The sequence below is a fragment of the Salvelinus namaycush genome, chromosome 9 (assembly GCF_016432855.1).
Source record: "Salvelinus namaycush isolate Seneca chromosome 9, SaNama_1.0, whole genome shotgun sequence".
NCBI classification, from domain to species: domain Eukaryota; kingdom Metazoa; phylum Chordata; class Actinopteri; order Salmoniformes; family Salmonidae; genus Salvelinus; species Salvelinus namaycush.
Window position 1 is genome coordinate 6,852,338 of NC_052315.1, and position 23,309 is coordinate 6,875,646.

The window sequence follows — 23,309 nt, forward strand, 5'->3', positions numbered from 1 at the left end:
TACTTTACCGTTCCACTAATTCATTTGGAAAGACATTGTACTCTCCTCTGAATTGTTACCTATGACATACTGTACCGTGGGCTGGGTGGTAGCCTAGTGGGTTAAGAGGTTGGGCCAGTAACCGATAGGTTGCTGGTTCAGAATCCCTGAGCTCACTATGCACAATCTGTCAATGTGCCCTTGAGCAAGGCACGTAATCCTAATTGCTTCTGTAAGTCGCTCTGGATAATAGTGTCTGCTAAATGACAAAAAATGTAAATTGATGACATACTGGATGGTCTTTCTTTGCAGAGTCGATGACAAATTCTCATGGCTCCTTTGCTCCAGAGGGAAATTATGATATTGTATCGTCCTTCCCACTTGAAGAGAAGAGTCGCAAACCCTCCCTTTTCACCAGATTGTGTAGAGCCATCACGAAAGGCTTTTCCAGCCCATTCAAATCTTCAAGGAAAAGCAAATTATTTCATTAAATTCCTCATTAAAACAACAAGAGCATTCATTTGTTCAAATCAAAATTGAATTGTATTGGTCACATACGCCGAAAACAACAGGTGTAGACTTTACTGTGAGATGCTTTATTACGAGCCCATTCCCAACAATGAAGAGTTAAAAAGTAAGAAAATATTTTCTAAATAGTAACACAATAACAAGGCTATTTACAAGGAGTACCAGTACCGAGTCAATGTGCATGGGTGCAAGGTAGTTGAGGTAATACAGTATGTACATGTAGGTAAGGGTAAAAGTGACTAGGCAATCAGGATAGATAATAAACACAGTAGCAGCAGCTCGTGTGAAAGTCGGTCAGTGTCACAGTGAATGTGTGGGTAGAGTGTAGTGAGTGTGCATCGAGCCAATTCAAGAGTCAGTGGAAAACAATTAGAAAAATACATCAATAACAAAGGGGTTCAATGCAAATAGTGCAGGTAGCCATTTAATGAACGTTAAACAGTCTTATGGCTTGGGGGTAGAAGCTGTTAAGGAGCCTTTTGTCCCAGACGTGGTGCTCCTGTATCGCTTGCCGTGTGGTAGCAGAGTGAACAGTCTATGACTTGGGTGGTTGGAGCCTTCTGCCAATCATTTACATATTACTTACTTGATTTTTATTTTATTTTATGTCATATTGTAAAAGTATGTATCTGTTCTGCTGAAAATATGATTTTGAAAACAATGAATGTCTACAAGTGCTTCATAAAACAGTTATATTTATTTTTGTGTTTTCAAAAGACAGCAAATAGCCAATCAAATATCAACATAAGTGAAATGAAAGACAGATTTCATTTTCAGTGAATAATTGTCTTGTCCAGTGAGCAACTTAATGACAGCGATTCAATGACATCATTAGATCACCTCCAAGAAGCATCTTCAACGTTCACCTGACAACCCATTGGTTAAGGCACATACACTAACCAAGTGTTTCTTACCTGTCAATAAGTTTGAGATCAGAAGCTTCTTCATTACCCCAGAAATGGAAAGGCTTTGAGACAAAGACAATCAACTGACAAGATAATGCACATACACTAACCCGGATGTTCTACTTGCCCCACTGAGTTACAGCAAAGTTATCATTTATGCATGGGTCCACGATCCACTCATAGCTCTCACAGCTATCTGACAGTTCTCAGAATACCAAGGAAGAAGTGTGTGATATTGGATTTTGTATCCTTCCCACTCCAAGTGATTGGGAGTCCCATAGGGTGCCGCATAATTGGCCCAGCGTCATCCGGGTTTGGCCATCATTGTAAATAAGAATTTTTTCTTAACTGACTTGTCTCGTGAAATAAAGGTGAAATAAAAATAAACTATTTAAGTTGTCTGCTATGTTGCTGTGTAAATCCACACACTGCAGGGGTATGATGACACATGCTGTGCTAACACATCGTTACAGTAGTTGTCAGCTTTGTAACGTAAATAAAGAGTTTGTCAAATATTCTATGTGAAATTATTTTCCCATAATGCCATTATTTCATGTCTTTTGTGGTATTTTTTTTCTCCCAAAATAGCATTTTTCCCCCTTATGTAACAGATGTATTATTTTGACACTGCACAGACTCATTTATATAAGCAATTATAATCCACATCACCGGGGGCAAACTACCTGCCCTCCAGGACACCTACACCACCCGATGTCACAGGAAGGCCATAAAGATCATCAAGGACAACAACCACCCGAGCCACTGCCTGTTCACCCCGCTATCATCCAGAAGGCGAGGTCAGTACAGGTGCATCAAAGCAGGGACTGAGAGACTGAAAAACAGCTTCTATCTCAAGGCCATCAGACTGTTAAACAGTCACCACTAACATTGAGTGGCTGCTGCCATACATGTAAAAAAATTATCACTAGCCACATTAAACAATGCCACTTAATATAATGTTTACATACCCTACATTACTCATCTCATATGTATATACTGTACTCGATACCATCTACTGCATCTTGCCTATGCCGTTCTGTACCATCACTCATTCATGTATCTTTATGTACATATTCTTCATCCCTTTACACTTGTGTGTATAAGGTAGCTGTTGTGAAATTGTTAGGTTAGATTACTCGTTGGTTATTACTGCATTGTCAGAACTAGAAGCACAAGCATTTCGCTACACTCGCATTAACATCTGCTAACCATGTGTATGTGACAAATAAAATTTGATTTGATTTGAGTTCAAATCGCTCTCCTGAACCCGAGTCCTGCTCTCCTGAACCCGAGTCCTGCTCTCCTGAACCCGAGTCCTGCTCTCCTGAACCCGAGACCTGCTCTCCTGAACCCGAGTCCTGCTCTCCTGAACCCGAGACCTGCTCTCCTGAACCCGAGACCTGCTCTCCTGAACCCGAGACCTGCTCTCCTGAACCCGAGTCCTGCTCTCCTGAACCCGAGACCTGCTCTCCTGAACCCGAGTCCTGCTCTCCTGAACCCGAGTCCTACTCTCCTGAACCCGAGTCCTGCTCTCCTGAACCCGAGTCCTGCTCTCCTGAACCCGAGTCCTGCTCTCCTGAACCCGAGTCCTGCTCTCCTGAACCCGAGTCCTGCTCTCCTGAACCCGAGTCCTGCTCTCCTGAACCCGAGTCCTGCTCTCCTGAACCCGAGTCCTGCTCTCCTGAACCCGAGTCCTGCTCTCCTGAACCCGAGACCTGCTCTCCTGAACCCGAGACCTGCTCTCCTGAACCCGAGACCTGCTCTCCTGAACCCGAGACCTGCTCTCCTGAACCCGAGACCTGCTCTCGTCAACCCGAGTCCTGCTCTCGTCAACCCGAGTCCTGCTCTCGTCAACCCGAGTCCTGCTCTCGTCAACCCGAGTCCTGCTCTCGTCAACCCGAGTCCTGCTCTCGTCAACCCGAGTCCTGCTCTCGTCAACCCGAGTCCTGCTCTCGTCAACCCGAGTCCTGCTCTCGTCAACCCGAGTCCTGCTCTCGTCAACCCGAGTCCTGCTCTCGTCAACCCGAGTCCTGCTCTCGTCAACCCGAGTCCTGCTCTCGTCAACCCGAGTCCTGCTCTCGTCAACCCGAGTCCTGCTCTCGTCAACCCGAGTCCTGCTCTCCTGAACCCGAGTCCTGCTCTCCTGAACCCGAGTCCTGCTCTCGTGAACCCGAGACCTGCTCTCGTGAACCCGAGTCCTGCTCTCGTGAACCCGAGTCCTGCTCTCGTGAACCCGAGTCCTGCTCTCGTGAACCCGAGTCCTGCTCTCGTGAACCCGAGTCCTGCTCTCGTGAACCCGAGTCCTGCTCTCGTGAACCCGAGTCCTGCTCTCGTGAACCCGAGTCCTGCTCTCGTGAACCCGAGTCCTGCTCTCGTGAACCCGAGTCCTGCTCTCGTGAACCCGAGTCCTGCTCTCGTGAACCCGAGTCCTGCTCTCGTGAACCCGAGTCCTGCTCTCGTGAACCCGAGTCCTGCTCTCGTGAACCCGAGTCCTGCTCTCGTGAACCCGAGTCCTGCTCTCGTGAACCCGAGTCCTGCTCTCGTGAACCCGAGTCCTGCTCTCGTGAACCCGAGTCCTGCTCTCGTGAACCCGAGTCCTGCTCTCGTGAACCCGAGTCCTGCTCTCGTGAACCCGAGTCCTGCTCTCGTGAACCCGAGTCCTGCTCTCGTGAACCCGAGTCCTGCTCTCGTGAACCCGAGTCCTGCTCTCGTGAACCCGAGTCCTGCTCTCGTGAACCCGAGTCCTGCTCTCGTGAACCCGAGTCCTGCTCTCGTGAACCCGAGTCCTGCTCTCGTGAACCCGAGTCCTGCTCTCGTGAACCCGAGTCCTGCTCTCGTGAACCCGAGTCCTGCTCTCGTGAACCCGAGTCCTGCTCTCGTGAACCCGAGTCCTGCTCTCGTGAACCCGAGTCCTGCTCTCGTGAACCCGAGTCCTGCTCTCGTGAACCCGAGTCCTGCTCTCGTGAACCCGAGTCCTGCTCTCGTGAACCCGAGTCCTGCTCTCGTGAACCCGAGTCCTGCTCTCGTGAACCCGAGTCCTGCTCTCGTGAACCCGAGTCCTGCTCTCGTGAACCCGAGTCCTGCTCTCGTGAACCCGAGTCCTGCTCTCGTGAACCCGAGTCCTGCTCTCGTGAACCCGAGTCCTGCTCTCGTGAACCCGAGTCCTGCTCTCGTGAACCCGAGTCCTGCTCTCGTGAACCCGAGTCCTGCTCTCGTGAACCCGAGTCCTGCTCTCGTGAACCCGAGTCCTGCTCTCGTGAACCCGAGTCCTGCTCTCGTGAACCCGAGTCCTGCTCTCGTGAACCCGAGTCCTGCTCTCGTGAACCCGAGTCCTGCTCTCGTGAACCCGAGTCCTGCTCTCCTGAACCCGAGTCCTGCTCTCCTGAACCCGAGTCCTGCTCTCCTGAACCCGAGTCCTGCTCTCCTGAACCCGAGTCCTGCTCTCCTGAACCCGAGTCCTGCTCTCCTGAACCCGAGTCCTGCTCTCCTGAACCCGAGTCCTGCTCTCCTGAACCCGAGTCCTGCTCTCCTGAACCCGAGTCCTGCTCTCCTGAACCCGAGTCCTGCTCTCCTGAACCCGAGTCCTGCTCTCCTGAACCCGAGTCCTGCTCTCCTGAACCCGAGTCCTGCTCTCCTGAACCCGAGTCCTGCTCTCCTGAACCCGAGTCCTGCTCTCCTGAACCCGAGTCCTGCTCTCCTGAACCCGAGTCCTGCTCTCCTGAACCCGAGTCCTGCTCTCCTGAACCCGAGTCCTGCTCTCCTGAACCCGAGTCCTGCTCTCCTGAACCCGAGTCCTGCTCTCCTGAAGCCGAGTCCTGCTCTCCTGAAGCCGAGTCCTGCTCTCCTGAAGCCGAGTCCTGCTCTCCTGAAGCCGAGTCCTGCTCTCCTGAAGCCGAGTCCTGCTCTCCTGAAGCCGAGTCCTGCTCTCCTGAAGCCGAGTCCTGCTCTCCTGAACCCGAGTCGTCCTGCTCTCCTGAACCCGAGTCCTGCTCTCCTGAAGCCGAGTCCTGCTCTCCTGAACCCGAGTCCTGCTCTCCTGAACCCGAGTCGTCCTGCTCTCGTCAACCCGAGTCCTACTCTTCTGAACACTCCAGTATTTTATTTGAAGCTTTTATGTCGGTATACTTATTCATAGTTGCCTTCTTGTTAGCTTCCTATTCAATATTATTAGTTTTTACCTTTTTTGTCCCCCACTTGAGAAGCCATCTTTTATGCTTAAGCGATGAAATTAAAGTGATGAAATCTTTTTACAATGTAATGCAGCATGTTCGGTGCGTTACGTCTCTGAGCCAGGTAGCAATAGTATGCCTTATGCATAGTAGCCAATCCCCCCCTGTGTAATGGATGCCAAAGCAGGCAACATATTTTTGATGCACAAAGATAGTCACTCCGTGGAAATTCAATGTTGACATTAAGTCATGCATCAGATAACATTGGCAATAGGCTATATTTGTTCCTAGCAACCTAAGGATTCATTTGATACTGTTAGGATTTATGTACTATAGCCCGCTAGCATATTGTTTGAAGATGAATATTGTTTTGTTACACACACAAACAATACAGATGTGTGTGTGTGTAGTTGTGTAAAGACTGACCAACATAGTGACAGGCCATAAAAGCTGTGGTCAATCTGGAGAGGGGAGGGGTGCATATCCCTAGGCCAACCAGGGAGGTTAGGGCACTGATCAATACCAAATAAGGGACTGTTTGAGTGTAGAATCGGGGGAGACACAAGACGGAGCTAATCTACCCAACAACCAGATGTGGACAGAGGAGAGCACTAAGGGACTTGGACAAGTCCGAGTGCCAGCATAGGCTGAGCAAAGTTTAAGCCGCGCTCAGCCTCTACTATGATAGGCCAACGGACGAGTTGGAACTAAAGCTGTCATAGTATAAGAACTGCTATTTGAGTACATTCCACAGTTCTCTGTTCTACCCTGCGCGGAGATACAGTGAACCCGTATATACGAAAATTGCATTTACCATTTATCGCTTGAGTTTAATTAAAATATATTCAGTGACTCTGAATCACATTTTGTCCTGATGCCAGATTTGAACTGACGCAAATCTCTTTCAATACCACCACATGTAGCTATAGCTCAGACACAGACCAAAACAAGCTTACGATGTTTGCTGTTTGGTGAAAACGTTGTGTAAAATAAACATTTTGACTCTCGGGGCTGGAGATCAATAACGTTAGGTCACAGGCAGACAAATAAGATATCCTCATGATCTGTGGAGTCCCAGCTTTCGGTGCATATCAACGTATTCTGTGTTTATTATTTAGTTTATGCTTCACAATGCTAACAGTAATGTAGGTAGCAGCCACCTTGAAATTAGGTCATTTGCTCAGCCAGCCCTTAATACTATATATAGGCATACAAATGTATAAGTCAAAGATTAACGGACAGATCAATAGCCAAGATACTCAGCTTTCCGCAGACACCCTGCTTTTGCAGATAGGGAATACCATTCTCATACCAGACTAAATTGAATTTAAAAAATATCTAATAGGGTCCACAAATATGGGGAGTTTACATTTAAGAGGTTAAGGGCTTGTAAGTAAGCATTTCAGAGTAAGGTCTACACCTGTTGTATTCGGCGCATGTGAAAAATAAAATATGATTACTTGGGGACTGTGTGCAGACTTACCACAACCTGTGAAATTATTTAAGCAGTTTGTAAAATGATGCATCTGTTCTGCTGAAAAATGAATGTTTGCAAGCGTCAAAACAGTTGCAAGTGTCATAAAACAATTCAACATCACTTAACTCCTTTTTATTTTCAAAAGACTGGTTATGTGCAATCAAATATCAACAAAAGTGAAATGAAAGACAGATTCCATTTTCAGTGAATAATTGTCTTGTCCAGTGAGCAACTCAATGACAGTGATTCAATGACATCATTAGATCACCTCCAAGAAGCATCTTCAACGTTCACCTGACAACCCATTGGTTAAGGCACATACACTAACCAAGTGTTTCTTACCTGTCAAGAAGTTTGAGATCAAAATATAAGGTCCATAAACAAACTGAAAATGACATACTGAAGATGGAGTCAAAAGGAACTCAGCCTTTCGCCCTTTTCATAGCAATGGAATATGTGACACGGTTTGTTATAGTTCATGTTTTCTACAAAAAATTATCAAGGCAGATTCGATTATCAGTTGTTTTTTTGTTTTTTTTAATCAACAGAAACAACTACCGTCCTTGGATGTTCCTGAGCTCACAGTAAAAGGTTCAACTAGACATGTTATTGTGAGTTCTGGAGGCAGCAGATGCTGTTGCTGGTCGATCAAGGGCACTTCCTGTCGACGCACTGCTTCCCGCCCTCCTCGTACTCCTGTTTCGATATCCACATTTGCTGAAAAGTTCCCTAGAGCAAGACAACATGATACTTATCAGTACAAATCCCAAACAATACAACCACCATCATTGATGAAGTGCATTAGGTCAAAGTAATATCATATTATTATCAAACTATTTCAAAACAGGACAACACACAAATCCCAAAGCAAGTAGACAAATCATAGTGTGCAAGTGACCAGAAGCATTGCAATACAGTAGAAGTATATATCAGTGGAGGTTGCTGAGGGGAGGACGGCTCATAATAATGGCTGGAACAGAGTACATGGAATGGCATCAAACACATGGAAACCATGTGTTTGATGTATTGGATACTATTCCTCTAATTATGCACCAGCCATTACCATGAGCCTGTCCTCCCCAATTAAGGTGCCACCAACCTCCTGTGGGATGGGTGTGTATAATATGTGTGTGTGTATAATATATACAAACATACACTACCGTTCAAAAGTTTGGGGTCACTTACAAATGTCCTTGTTTTTGAAAGAAAAGCAAAAAAGTTGTCCTTTAAAATAACATCAAATTGATCAGAAATACAGTGTAGACATTGTTAATGTTGTAAATGACATTTGTAGCTGGAAACGGTAGATTTGTTATGGAATATCTACAGAGGCTTCAGCAACCATCACTCCTGTGTTCCAATGGCACGTTGTGTTAGCTAATTCAAGTTTATAATTTTAAAAGGCTAATTGATCATTAGAAAACATGTTTGCTATTATGTTAGCACAACTGAAAACTGTTGTCCTGATTAAATAAGCAATAAATCTAGCCTTCTTTAGACTAGTTGAGTATCTGGAGTATCAGCATTTGTGGGTTCAATTACAGGCTCAAAAAGGCTAGAAACAAAGAACTTTCTTCTGAAACTCGTCAGTCTATTCTTGTTCTGAGAAATTATGGCTATTCCATGCGAGAAATTGCCAAGAAACTGTAGATCTCGTACAACGCTGTGTACTACTCCCTTTACAGAACAGCGCAAACCAGAATAGAAAGAGGAGTGTGAGTCTTTTAAAATGATAAACACGGGATTAGCTGACAACGTACCATTGGAACACAGGAGTGATGGTTGCTGATAATGAGCCTCTGTAAGCCTATGTACAGTTGAAGTCAGAAGTTTACATACACTTAGGTTGGAGTCATTAAAACTCGTTTTTCAACCACTCCACAAGTTTCTTGTTAACAAACTATAGTTTTGGCAAGTCGGTTAGGACATCTTTGTGCATGACACAAGTAATATTTCCAACAATTGTTTACAGACAAATTATTTCACTGTATCACAATTCCAGTGGGTCAGAAGTTTACATACACTAAGAAAATTTGAGAAAAGGATGTCATGGCTTTAGAAGCTTCTGTTAGGCTAATTGACATCATTTGAGTCAATTGGAGGCGTACCTGTGGATGTATTTCAAGGCCAAAAAATATATAATTGTAGACCTCCACAAGTCTGGTTCATCCTTGGGAGCAATTTCCAAACGCCTGAAGGTACCACGTTCATCTGTACAAACAATAGTAGGCAAGTATGACCACCATGGGACCATGCAGCTGTCATACCGCTCAGGAAGGAGACATGTTCTGTCTCCTAGAAATGAACGTACTTGGGTGCGAAAAATGCAAATCAATCCCAGAACAACAGCAAAGGACCTTGAAGATTCTATAGGAAACAGGTACAAAAGTATCTATATCCACAGTAAAATGAGTCCTATATCGACATAACCTGAAAGGCCGCTCAGCAAGGAAGAAGCCACTGCTCCAAAACCGCCATAAAAAGCCAGACTATGGTTTGCAACTGCACATGGGGACAAATATCGTACTTTTTGGAGAAATGTCCTCTGGTCTGATGAAACAAAAATAGAACTGTTTGGCCATAATGACCATCGTTATGTTTGGAGGAAAAAGGGGGAGGCTTGCAAGCCGAAGAACACCATCCCAACCGTGAAGCACGGGGATGGCAGCATCATGTTGTGGGGGTGCTTTGCTGCAGGAGGGACTGGTGCACTTCACAAAATAGATGGCATCATGAGGAAGTAAATTTATGTGGATATATTGAAGCAACATCTCAAGACATCAGTCAGGAAGTTAAAGCTTGGTCACAAATGGGTCTTCCAAATGGACAATGACCCCAAGCATACTTCCAAAGTTGTGGCAAAATGGCTTAAGGACAACCAAGTCAAGGTATTGGAGTGGCCATCACAAAGCCCTGACCTCAATCCTATAGAAAATTTGAGGGCAGAACTGAAAAAGCATGTGCGAGCAAGGAGGCCTACAAACCTGACTGAGTTACACCAGCTCTGTCAGGAGGAATGGGTCAAAATTCACCCAACTTATTGTGGGAAGCTTGTGGAAGGCTATCAGAAATGTTTGACCCAAGTTAAACAATTTAAAGGCAATGCTACCAAATACTAATTGAGTGTATGTAAACTTCTGACCCACTGGGAATGTGGTGAAAGAAATAAAAGCTGAAATAAATCACTCTGTACTATTATTCTGCCATTTCACAATAATATAAATAAATAAATAAAGTGGTGATCCTAACTGACCTAAGACAGGGAATTGTTACTAGGATTAAATGTCAGGAATTGTGAACTGAGTTTAAATGTATTTGGCTAAGGTGTATGTAAACTTCGACTTCAACTGTAGATATTCCATAAAAAATCTGCCATTTCCAGCTACAATAGTCATTTACAACATTAACAATGTCTACACTGTATTTCTGATCAATTTGATGTTATTTTAAATGGACAAAAAAAGTGCTTTTCTTTGACCCCAAACTTTTGAACAGTAGTGTATATTTTTTTACATTTGCAAAATAAAAAAATAACTATTTTTGATTTGTAATTATGGGGTATTGAGTGTAGATTGAAGAGAAAATAAACAATTTAATCAATTGTAGAAGGCTGTCATGTAACAAAATGTAGAAAAAGTAAAGCGGTCTGAATACTTTCTGAATGCCCTGTATATATGGATGTGAACTCACTAGTGATGCCAAGATGGAGCCTCCTATCCAGGCACTGAACCTGCGCTCCACCGTTGTGTTGTTGGCTATCAATTTCAGCCTCATGCTCTGAACACAGGACAGAAGACAAATTAGATACTGACAGGAACTGTGGACAGGAACATTTACTAAGAGAACAAGAAATGGACAAAATAAGGAAACGAGAAATATTTTTGTGCATCACTCACAGGAGGGGTCTTCTGAGAGAGTTCTCTGGTGAGTCGGTCCGTGAAGCCCGAGATGAGTGTGTTGCCGCCGGTGACCACCACGCTACCATAAAGACCCTGAGACAAAGGTCAAAGGTCAGTTCTGTACAACCTCTGTGGGAATAAAGGCCACCTGGCCTCAATATGTAATTCTGAATCGCATTAATAGATCACATATCACTCACAAAATACACAGGTCTAGTAACCACAGCAGCCAAAACAAGCAACGTGATAGGTCTTGAATGTGGGCACCTACCGGCCGAATATCGATGTCACACATTCCCACACTGGTGGTCACCACGTGGCCGACTCCTAACATGGTGTTGCCAGACAGACCCTGTGGAGGAGAACCGGAACATTCCGAGAACACCACATTTCAGACAGGTCCGGTCAAAGAGAATGATTGAGGCATTGTGGCATTCAAGTGATTCTTACCTTGGCATTGGAAGGGTCAAAAAGGCCTTCTGGAATCTTCAGCCTCTCTGCCCCAAAGTCACAGTTGTATCCATTGGGCAGCTCGTAGTGAACCGTGGGCATCTGGGCTGCAACTCTGTAGGAGGTTTACATTTCAACACAATGAAAATTAACCCTTAAAAAAGGGAGAGAACTATTCTGTGGTGGTTATTGTGAAATTATAGAATGGGAGTATGGTGGACTCACTGTTCATCATACGGCGAGTCTGAAACCTGCAGCACGGACGCTTGGAAATCCTGAATCACAGTCTGGAGGCAAAAAATAAATAAAAAATTGTTCTAGCAGTACAGTTATGAATATTCACATTAGGAAAAAGTGAATGATGAAGACAGGTTAACATCATGTCTATGGTCTATATGTGATGGTGATGCAGCACCGACTACCTACATTGGACTGTTTAGGACTTTCTGTTTATGATTAGAACACAAAGCTGCTTACATTACACATGTAGTTGTGCCAGGACCGGGTGACTTGAGGTAGTTTCTCCTTCTTCTTCCAGCTGGCTGGGGTTCCATCACGTACAGCATCCTACAGTGAGAGACACAATGTTAGCAGTGACGTTGTCATAGCGGACAAGTACCCTGGTTCCAGATCGGCGGTGACATTGTCATAGCGGACAAGTACCCTGGTTCCAGATCGGCGGTGACATTGTCATAGCGGACAAGTACCCTGGTTCCAGATCGGCGGTGACATTGTCATAGCGGACAAGTACCCTGGTTCCAGATCGGCGGTGACATTGTCATAGCGGACAAGTACCCTGGTTCCAGATCGGCGGTGACATTGTCATAGCGGACAAATACCCTGGTTCCAGATCTGCTTGTGCCGTCTATGGAAATAACAGCAGGAGTTGGCGAGACAGCACCAACAGACCTGGGACCAGGCTAGAGAAGGAGGAAGAGATAAAAATGAGAGAGCCAGGAATTAAAGGCTACCAGTCTTTTGAGGTCAGGAATATGAGGAATTCCTGATTAATTCAGAGAAATCACATCTCAGAGTCTTATGGGTGATGGTGAAAACAATCACAGAACAATGGCACATTTTGTGATATGAAAAATCAAGGCATGAAAGATGGGATTCCTGTGAAGTGTGGTTCCTATCATGGTTTCTTCCTTCCAGAGCTAAAATGGCTTCTTCCTTCCAGAGCTTATTAAATGACAGATATTTCTTTGCTTTACGTTTTGTAGACTTTTTCAAGCATGCTGTGCGACATGCTCATTTGAATACAAGTATAAGACAATAGGGATTGGCCTTAATTGAAATTCCCTCATCAATGGGGCGGCAGCGTAGCCTAGTGGTTAGAGCGTTGGACTAGTAACCGAAAGGTTGCAAGTTCGAATCCCTGAGCTGACAAGGTGCAAATCTGTCGTTCTTAACTGACTTGCCTAGTTAAATAAAATAATGTAGGACTTTCGGTAAAGACTTGATCAAACTGATTCCATCTATCCAAACTCATAGCGCATGTCAATTAGATGCTCATGCATGCAATGTACGGGAACAAAATACCCGAGTTAGAGCATCTCTGTATTAATTGTTATTGGCCTGCTCCTCAGACGACCCTAACATGCTGCTCCTCAGACGATCCTAACACGCTGCTCCTCAGACGATCCTAACACGCTGCTCCTTTCCCAAATGACCATTTCCTCATATCAACTAAAATGGCTCCGTTGATGTTTATATGCCAGACTCCTGTGCCATTGTCCTCGGTCTTGTATTTCATAAATCATAAAATTACAAAGCACAAATCTAGACAAAATTAATATTACATGCAGATTCTCAAACAAACCCAAAATTCACTTTTTGACAAAAGTGATTAATGCAAACTAAAATGTAGTGGATGAAGGGAAATACATGAGACAACCTGAATATATATATATTTTTAAATATCTAAGTTCTATACTTACAAATGCCCCACCACCATAACGTGAGCAATAGCACCAAAAAGTGAGATGTGGAATCTCTGAAATGAGTAGTTTTGACTTACTTTAGCAGGTCTCACCTTTGATGCAATCATGTAAGGAGGGACTATTTCAACATTTAACTCTTGAAATAGCTCTCTACATTGCATGCTCATAAAGTCTCCAGCAAGGGGAGACTTGACGATGCCTGAAATAAAAGAGCATAAAACGTGTCACTTGGATAGTTTTGGGGAAAGGATAATTGAACACAACATTAGTGTCCCATTTAGAGCATTAAAACGCTTTTCCCCTCCAATCATTTAGAGCGTTACACACCTGCTATGAAGGCTTATAACAACTATGACATATACAGGCCAAGAACACTGAATTGACTTTGCACCATTGTGAACAGAGGCATTGTGTCCTCGTGCTTGTCCTTCGACGACCCTAACACGCTGCTCCTCAGACGACCCTAACACGCTGCTCCTCAGACGACCCTAACACGCTGCTCCTCAGACGACCCTAACACGCTGCTCCTCAGACGACCCTAACACGCTGCTCCTTTCCCAAATGACCATTTCCTCATATCAACTAAAATGGCTCCGTTGATGTTTATATGCCAGACTCCTGTGCCATTGTCCTCGGTCTTGTATTTCACTGCAGCACCTTCTCAAATTGCCTCACTGCAGAAAGCCTAGCCCTTGATGCTTTACCAAGACGGTTGCTGTTACCTAATTATTCACAAACATGTCTCTTTAGTGTAAGGAGATTACTTGAAGGTGGATACCAATGTCAAACCCCTTCACTGTGTTTCCATCATCTTCCTGCTACTTCCTGCTGGGGATTCAACTTGCTGCAGGGAGAGGACGGAAGTGCTACCCAGTTCGCTGCTTTTCAGTTGATTGATTGATTTTGGGGTTTCTACAAGTATGAAGTATTCAAAACCAAATCCGTATCGATCTAAAGTAATTTTGACCCACATCCTGAGACACGATGGCTTCAAAGTGGACGGAGGGCATTTCTTGTCAACTCATAATGGTAAGAGTTTATCCAGCACTTTTAAGACTTGTACATGACGTGGATAATAGAATCCAGTCCAACTAAAATAGAAAAGAGTGCGGTGGGAGAGCTGGACAATTGACCTTGCTGAAGCACATAACCATCATGCACTGGAATGGCTGTGGTGTGTGTGGCTCCGCTGTCTAACACCAACCCTGTGGATCGTCCGTTGGCAAAGCTGAGGCACTCAGAGTTAAGGGAACAGACGGGGCATTTCTACAGAGATGAGATACAATGTCTTTTAGGCCGAACCCTTTCGTCAAAGTCACATGAGCAATCACTAATAGTAAACTACTACTGCAAAATAAAATGTATTTTTTTTTAGGAGATTAAAGTGGTTAAATAAATAAAAAATTGCAAAGAAAACTGAGATTTTGGGGTCATTATTAAACAGCAGATGGCTCGTGTCATTTGACTAGTGTTTTATTACAGTGACGCCATCGAGCCACCACTTCATTAACCTTCCGACAACATCCCTATATTATTTAAATTCACTGTGTAAGCTAGCGTGGCGTAAGGATACGAAGACAGCACCGCCGTTTTGCACAGGAAGAAGGCAGGAATGTTGTAATGCTCAAACATCAGCTCGGTTAGCTTCTCCCGCTTGGCTCGTGTGTTCCACTGCAGAGACAAGAGAAAGAGGGGAAATGGAAAACAAAACCATGGCGACCCTCTTTTTTTACAACAAGGCATACCGTAGCAAAACATTTTGAAAGTGAAACGTGAACTAGCGTTTCTTGTTGAACAAGTACAGATAATACCTTCTGTTTCAGAACATTTTCTTACGTTTGGTGCCTAATGCCAGATATCAGTGTACAATGAACCAGCAGGACACCATAGACTGAATACTACAGAAAACCAAATACTATATTTTACAGTACAATAACTTCACAGTGGTTAGTTTTCATTCAAAATCAGGGCTAATCCCCTTGCAAACATTGAGAGCACTACTGGCTGTCGGTGTGCACTCATTCCAACGTACAGTGGGCTCGCGACATACTGAATGGGTTTATCACAAAACCTATGTACTATTAAGTCTGCGTGTGTTCTAAATGCCAAAATGGAAGGCAAGGCCTACTCACCGAGGCTTCTGACATGAGTACAGGATGGATGCTGGGCTCCGACTTGAAGTGCATCTTGTAGGTGTGGTCTAGAATGGCCTGGAAGCTGTCCCAGTCCTCGACTTCACAGATAACAAAACAAACAAAAAGACCAATGTACCGAGTTAGAGGATGTCATGGTAACCAGTGCAAATTTCCCCACAAGAAATCATGTAGGCAAGGGGTTGGGCCAAGGTAGTTTTCCTTGTATATAATACCCATAGAAAATCATCAAAATCAAATCAAATGTACTTATAAAGCCCTTTTTACATCAGCCGATGTCACAAAGTGTTATACAGAAACCCAGCCTAAAACCCCAAACAGCAGGCAATGCAGAAGCACAGTGGCTAGGAAAAACTCCCTAGAAAGGCAGGAACCTAGGAAGAAATCTAGAGAGGAACCAGGCTCTGAGGGGTGGTCAGTCCTCTCTCTTTGGGCAAGTCATGCAGGTCACCTGCTGCAAATAAAGCCTGGTACTGTTGAATAGTTAATACTTAAGAGCAAACATGGCGTTGCCACGAGCACCACCGCAGATATTGAGATGAGCGAGATGCAAGACTTCACACCAATACAGTAACTGCACATGCATGGGCTACACACTGTTAGAATGGTAGGTATGGGACAAAAACAGCATAGAAGTTTAGCCTCGCGCTCTAACGCTCTTTGTTGTTGCGGAAATTGACCCACTGTATTGTTTACCTTGTGCATGTACGTCATATCGCTGACTCTACCTTTAAAAAAGGTGTACATACTTACGTCTCCTCACACAACTATATTATATTAACCTACAGCCATCTCTGTTGCTGGGTCGGATACTGGAGAAAATAGACTGATGAACTTGGCTAATATGAGCGAAATGTGTGAATTCTAATCCAGGGCAGCACTCCAAGGAGCTCTCTGATATATATAGTGCTGCTCAGAGTCTATTAAGATCATTGTCACACTTTCCTCTAAAATAGCCCACATCCCCAGTACTGAATTCACATTAAAGTCAGGATCACATAAGCAGAAAAGTAAAAAATGGCATTGTCATAAAAAATAAAATAAAAATTAAAATGGGGCATCAAAATCAGCACCATGGACAGTTCAGGAGAAAGACACCCAATACATCATCCATGATCGTTCTCAGTCTGACCAATGACCAACCATCAATTCTATTTTCTAACAAAGACCATCTTCTTCATCACTTCTAAATCACTATGTTGACCGTTGAACATCTCGACGTGTTGTTTTGGTGTGTGTTTATACGCCGGCTTCACAAAACAAATGTCAACGTTAAATGGACATTAAAGTATATTGTTAGTGGTGAAGCATAAACAATTTCAGAAAGGTCAAAACTTCCAGACATGTCAATACTGCCGTTTGTGTTAATCTCACAGGAAGATTCTCAGGTCAGTGAAAGTCCAGACAAAGATCCTCTCACAAAACATTGTGCATTGTCCTAGATATTGAAGGCATTGCCTGGCATTCCCACTACCTGTTCTGCCTATACGCTCTGCATGCCATGTCACAGCTTGGGCTTTTATTTCATCCAGGCAGAGCGCTGTCAATACAACTTCCACATTGTCCACGATCACATGACGGGGGAGAGAGACTCACTCATGCCGTTTTTGAGCGGTGACATGACCTCCATATTCTCGCGGGCCACCCTCAGCTGGTTGGTGTCGATGAAGTAGTTGGTGCCCTGCTTGCCCTTGTCCCCGCCGTCCGTCTCCATCGGGGCGCTACCATCCTCCCTGTCCAGGGTCACGCCCATCACCGTGGGGAAGTCCGCCTACGGGCACAAATAAATGTGTATATAAGGGTTGGGTGAGGTCAACTTTTGTCCTATCATGATTCTGTACATTTATAAAAAAAAAAAAAAAAAAAAAAAAAAATCGCCCTCTAGACGATGTTATCCCCAAAAAATATATATATTTTTGCCCCTAGCACGAGCACGTATACTACGGGAGGGACGCAAGGAATCATGACATTGACTAAATATATTGGAGCCAAACCTTTTCTAGTAGGCTATTCCACTCTGGTGTAGCTGCGGAACGAAAGAGGTGTGTAGGCCTATCTGAGTGTGTGCCGAAGCGCGCAGATGGAGCGAGTGACACAGTCAACGAGCCTCGCTGGCTGTCATGTGATGGGGGTGTAAATCATCATGGACTGCAGATCAACTCTGCTGTCCTCACAACTGGATAATTCTACACTGATTCACATTCTACTCCTGTCTTATTAGAGCTCGGATACTATGCGTTGTAGGTAGGTTGCACCTTTCTAGAATAATATGGAAATTAGAGCCCGACCAATATATCGTTTCACTGATATAAATTATATAAAAAACTAAAAACACAAATAAAATAAACATTTTTTAAATAAAAATCATATATTATTATTATTTTTTTAATCTGCAGATATTGGCCTTTTTAAGTAAATCGTTATAAACCGATAATTCCACCGATAACTGATATTCCCCAAATAGAATGGGGAAAAATGTAATCTCATGCTTATCTGACCACTTGTGGCCATTTTCATGATTAGTCATTATTGTCAAACTCACAATGTAAGAAATCAACATCGGACAAAAACATTTTTTTACTTGGTTGGGCTCTAATGGAAATAGGCCACGGTCAACTACAGGCTATCCGTTGTTTCTATACTCTAATACTCATAGCTTGAATGTGTTTTAACGATATTTCAATTCGTAGGATTAGGCTTTTAGCCGTTTGTTTCCCAACGGCAAGGGGAGCGGGGTTCGGCTTCTCCTGCATGCATCATTTCTGTCTTATAACAAACCAAGGTTTGTTCAAATTTCTCATTAGATTATCTTGCTATTGTTCCTTCCATCTTTATCAGTATTACTTTAGGCCTACCATGTTCAGTTGTAAAAAATAAAATAAAAATTAAAAAGTTTGAGATATCTAACGGAGTTCTAGGCTTCATTCATTGTTTGAACATGAAATTGAGCGGAGGGAGAAATCCGGCATGCATAAAACCGAAAGCGTGGCTTATAGGCCAAGTCATATTCATATCAAATGGAAAGAAAATAGGAAATGAGGCTTTTAATAAAATAAGACACTGATTGCCCACTATAATTTTTTAAAACATATTTATTGAAATAGCAATATAGGCTATTTACTCTGAATGTCACCCGTGCACTGCCCCTTGCTGTGCACCTGACTCCCTCTTTAGTACGTGGTGCCAGTCAAGTTGAAATAGGTTAGGTATCTCCAGTAACCTCACAATGTCGTCACATCACGATGTCACCATCGACTATGGCCGTCAAATCAAATCAGTCACGTGGCAAATACAACAGATGTAGACTTCACCGTGAAATCCTTACTTACGAGCCCTTTCCCAACAACGCAGAGTTAAAAAGTAGAAAATGTGCAAATAAAAATAGAATAGTAACAAATAACAATAACGAGGCTATATACAAGGACCACCTTAGTTCATTCCTACTTAGATGTGTGTGTATTGGGTATATGTTGTGTAATTTGTTAGATATTACTGCACTGTCGGAGCTAGAAGCACAAGCATTTTGCTACACCCGCAATTACAATCTGCTAATCACGTGTATGTGACCAATAAAATTTGATCATCCTCAATAGACAATTCTATCGTAATATCGCCCAACCTTAGTGCATATTATTTGTGCATTTCCACTGAGGATTTACCCGTGTTTAACCCAAAAGGCTAAGACTTTTCTGTTTCCATCTACAACATAACAATGGCTAAGTGTGAACATGTGTTTACACCTTCTCAAAAATAAACTGTTTTAATTATGCAGAGGTTGTCAATTCTGTTCTTCACAAGTCCTCACTGCCAGCCCTAGCTATGGAAACACAATTTCCCCAGTATAACATCAGGTTGAGTACACTAGTGGAACACTGGTGTTACAGTCGAAAGCAGAATAAGCGTCCATTCCATTTCCATATGTAAAAATGATCTAATTCAGGTCACTTTCTAACAGTTAAATAAAAAAATTATAATAACAAGGGCCTAACTCAGAGGAATGGAGCAAGGGCACGCAGTAGATCCATTTTTACTATTTTCTCTATTGTATAATAGTGAAGACATTACAACTATGAAGTAACACATATGGAATCATATAGTAACCAAAAAAAGTGTTAAAACAAATCAAAATATATTTTAGATTCTTCAAAGTAGCCACCCTTTGCCTTGATGACAGCTTTGCACACTCTTGGCATTCTCTCAACAAGCTTCACTCTGCGGTCCAACTCATCCCAAACCATTTCAATTGGTTTGAGGTCAGGTGATTGTGGAGGCCAGGTGATTTGATGCAGCACTCCTTCTTGGTCAAATAGCCCTTACACAGCCTGGAGGTGTGTGGGGTCATTGTCCTGTTAAAAAACAAATGATAGTCCCACTAAGCATAAACCTGATGGGATGGTGTATCGCTGCAGACTGCTGTGGTAGCCATGCTGGTTAAGTGTGCCTTGAATTCTAAATAAATCACTGACAGTGTCACCAGCAAAGCACCATCACACCTCCTCCTCCATGCTTCACAGTGGAAACCACACACGCAGAGATCATCTGTTCCCCTACTCTGCATCTCAAGTTCTCAACACGGCGGTTGGAATAAAAAAAATCTCAAATTTTTACTCATCAGACCAAAGGACAGATTTCCACCGGTCTAATGTCCATTGCTCATGTTTCATGGTGCAAGCAAGTCTATTCTTATTGGTGTCCTTTAGTAGTGTTTTCTTTGCAGCAATTCAACCATGAAGCCCTGATTCACACAGTCTCCTCTGAACAGTTGATGTTGAGATGCATCTGTCACTTGATCTCTGTTAAGCATTTATTTGGGCTGCAATTTCTGAGGCTAGTACCTAATTCAAATCAAATTTTATTGGTCACATACACGTGTTTAGCAGATGTTATTGCGGGTGATACGAAATGCTTGTGCTTCTTGTTCCGAAAGTGCAGCAATATCTAACAAATTCACAACAAATACCTAATACACACAAATCTAAGTAAAGGAATGGAATTAAGAATATATAAATATGACCGAGCAATGTCAGAGCGGCAAAGACTAAGATACAGAACTTATTCTCTGCAGCAGAGGTAACTGAGTCTTCCTGTGGCGGTCCTCATGAGAGCCAGTTTCATCATAGTGCTTGATGGTTTTTGCAACTGCACTAGAAGAAACTTTAAAAGTTCTTCAACTTTTGCAGATAGATTAAGACATAAAAGTCAGTCAAATGATGGACTGTCATTTCTCTTTGTTTATCTGAGCTGTTCTTGCATTAAATATGGACTTGGTCTTTAACCAAGTATCTTCTGTATTCCACCTCTACCTCGTCACAACACAAGTGATTGGCTCAAATGCATTAAGAAAAGAAATTCCACAACTTAACTTTTAACAAGGCACACTTGTTAATTGAAATGCATTCCAGGTGAAGCTGGTTGAGAGAATTCCAAAAGTGTGCAAAGCTGTCATCAAGGAAAAGGGTGGCTATTTGAAGAATCTAAAATATATTTGGATTTGTTTAACACTTCTTTGGTTACTATATGATTCCATAGTTTTGATGTCTTCACGATTAATCTACAATATAGAAAATAGTAAAATAAAGAAAAACCCTTGAATGATTAGGTATCCAAACTTTTGACTCGTACTATACCCTCCAAAAGAAAATTAATACGCAAAGGAAGATCCATAGTTAATAATAAGGTCACTACACTTGGGCGCTTACCTTGGGACAATCTTCTCCAGCATACCCGGCTCTCACTGTGTAAGAGCCTATGTCAAACACTAGGGCTCCAACCTCATCTGCAGAGAGAAGATGCCAAAGTGAATAAATTACAAGTACAACATTGGAGCAATGTTATGATTTACATCAAGACTAGAGGCTAGTTTACACCACACTTATAGCGAGCTATATTTCTATTTAGAACGCTAAAGAAAATATGAAATGTCTGTATGAAATCTAAACGTATTATTTTGGTTTAACTTGCAGATATGCGAATATCCTGGACAACTAAAAGCTAGATACCTTAGCTAAAATTATAAAAGTCAGCACGCTAAAGTAGCGAGTAATTCATCTGCAAAGAGCATGGAAACATGTAGCTAGCTCTTAGCTAATTTAGCTAGCTAGTTACAGCTTTCACTCATTAGATGGGAGACAGGCAGTCAGTCATATTTCATAAATCACAAACTAGCAAGTACATGATTGAAAATACATGATTTTGCCCGTCATTGATAGTTAACTAGTAAGCCAACTAAAGATAATACCAAATATTTCCGATCTATGATAATATCAGTCTGCAGAGCACTTGTTAACAGGCTAGCAAGCTAGTTGTATAGCATCTTTCGCCCTACAGCACAACGTGGCGCTTTCATTCATTTAATTTTGACCTCAAAATCAAACTCACCGCCTCCATACACTCCGCCACTCATCCTCGCAAATGATGAACAGAACAATTTTACTTTCTGGTTAATACGATTGAAGAAAAAGTCCCGGCAGCTAGCTAAACCTTTTATCACAACAAAATAAATTAACGTGAATCAACCTAACGACGCCATACAGACGCTATCCAATCAAACATCGCAACGACATAACTAGATCCGCCTCTGTGCTTGACGTTACGTTACTGTGAGAGGAAGGGGTACTGTATTTTGATGAGAGGGAACGAAATTGGAAGGAGTGAACCCAACAGCCCCCAGTGGTTGAAGACTTGAATACGTTTTTATTTTTATTTAACTAGGCAAGTCAGTTAAGAACAAACTCTTATTTACAACGACGGCCTACCCCGGCCAAACCCTAACCCGGATGACGCTGGGCCAATTGTGTACCGCTCTATGGGCCTCCCAATCATGGCCAGTTGTGATACAGCCTGTAATTGAACTAGGGTCTGTGGTGACACCACTAGCACTGAGATGCACTGCGCCACTCAGGAGGTCAATTGAAAAAAAGTAATTAGTCAGAAGTGGTCGAACCATTTTTACACAAAGATATCAATACATTTTCAGCAGCAGTGGAGTTCAATCACTATATTTAATCAAATAAACTGTCAAATTGATCATATTGGTTCATTTGTTTTAGACTAGTAATGGACCTTATTGTTTGACGGTCAATGGGTACAGCATAGACCTTGGACGATAATCTGAAAATTATCGACTCAGACCATACCAACTATTTTATCAAGGACATTTGACTGATAACGATAATTTCGATAAGTAGCCTATAGTAGATCAATGTGAAGTTTGAAATTAAATCAGTCTGCTAATATGTGCTAAGGGCTATTGTTAAGTAGTAGTAGCAGCAGCAGTAGCAGTAGCAGCAGCAGTAGCAGCAGCAGTAGTAGCAGTAGCAGCAGTAGTAGTAGTAGTAGTAGTAGTAGGTCTAAGGGTACGGTAATATACAATAGTAGACGAACTGGTGCACATTAATGTTAGAAACTTATCATTGTATTTATCGTAAACGTTATAATTCAGTTAATTTATCGTGATATGGGTTTTTGTTCATATCGCCCATTAAAAGTAGGGCAACTGTCTGTCAAAGACCTTATAATTTATAGTAGCCATATAATGTATTTGCATATTGTGACCAGGTTATTTATTGAATCAGGTTTCAGCTCTGACAGTTGCATCATATAAATTGCATAGTATTTTAATGATTGCCATTGTCAAGCTGCCTACCTCTCAGAAATAAAGTTCTGTCCCTTTAAAAAAAGAAATACTTCTCCCCCCACTTTCTCTTTTCCTCAGGTCCCCCCGCCCCCCCCCCCCCCCCCCCCCCCCCCACACACACACACCCAGCCCTCTGCCTCATGCATCAGCTGTCTACATAACTGCTCTTC

The 23,309-nt window shown here is 42.9% G+C and overlaps 1 protein-coding gene across 3 annotated transcripts; it reads right to left on the minus strand.

The window, feature by feature from the left end:
- Nucleotides 1-1,322: 1,322 nt before the first annotated feature.
- Nucleotides 1,323-22,047, minus strand: LOC120053630 (actin-like protein 6A). Of its 3 annotated transcripts, XR_005477526.1 has the most exons (15): nt 21,882-22,047; nt 21,203-21,279; nt 17,100-17,274; nt 15,483-15,583; nt 14,924-15,021; nt 14,484-14,578; nt 13,428-13,549; nt 11,885-11,974; nt 11,633-11,694; nt 11,408-11,522; nt 11,229-11,309; nt 10,955-11,050; nt 10,749-10,835; nt 7,401-7,787; nt 1,323-1,421 (listed from the first exon to the last, which is right to left on the minus strand). XR_005477526.1 is itself a non-coding variant. In XM_039000779.1 (14 exons), exons 1-14 carry the CDS (start codon nt 21,904-21,906, stop codon nt 7,707-7,709), a joined length of 1,290 nt encoding a protein of 429 aa, XP_038856707.1. In that variant the 5' UTR covers nt 21,907-22,047; the 3' UTR covers nt 7,176-7,706. The 3 variants fall into 3 exon arrangements, 2 of the variants coding, with proteins under 2 accessions (XP_038856707.1, XP_038856706.1); XM_039000779.1 differs by lacking the exon at nt 1,323-1,421 and having other exon boundaries at nt 7,176-7,787; nt 13,443-13,549; XM_039000778.1 differs by lacking the exon at nt 1,323-1,421 and having other exon boundaries at nt 7,176-7,787.
- Between the last annotated feature and the right edge of the window lie 1,262 nt (nt 22,048-23,309).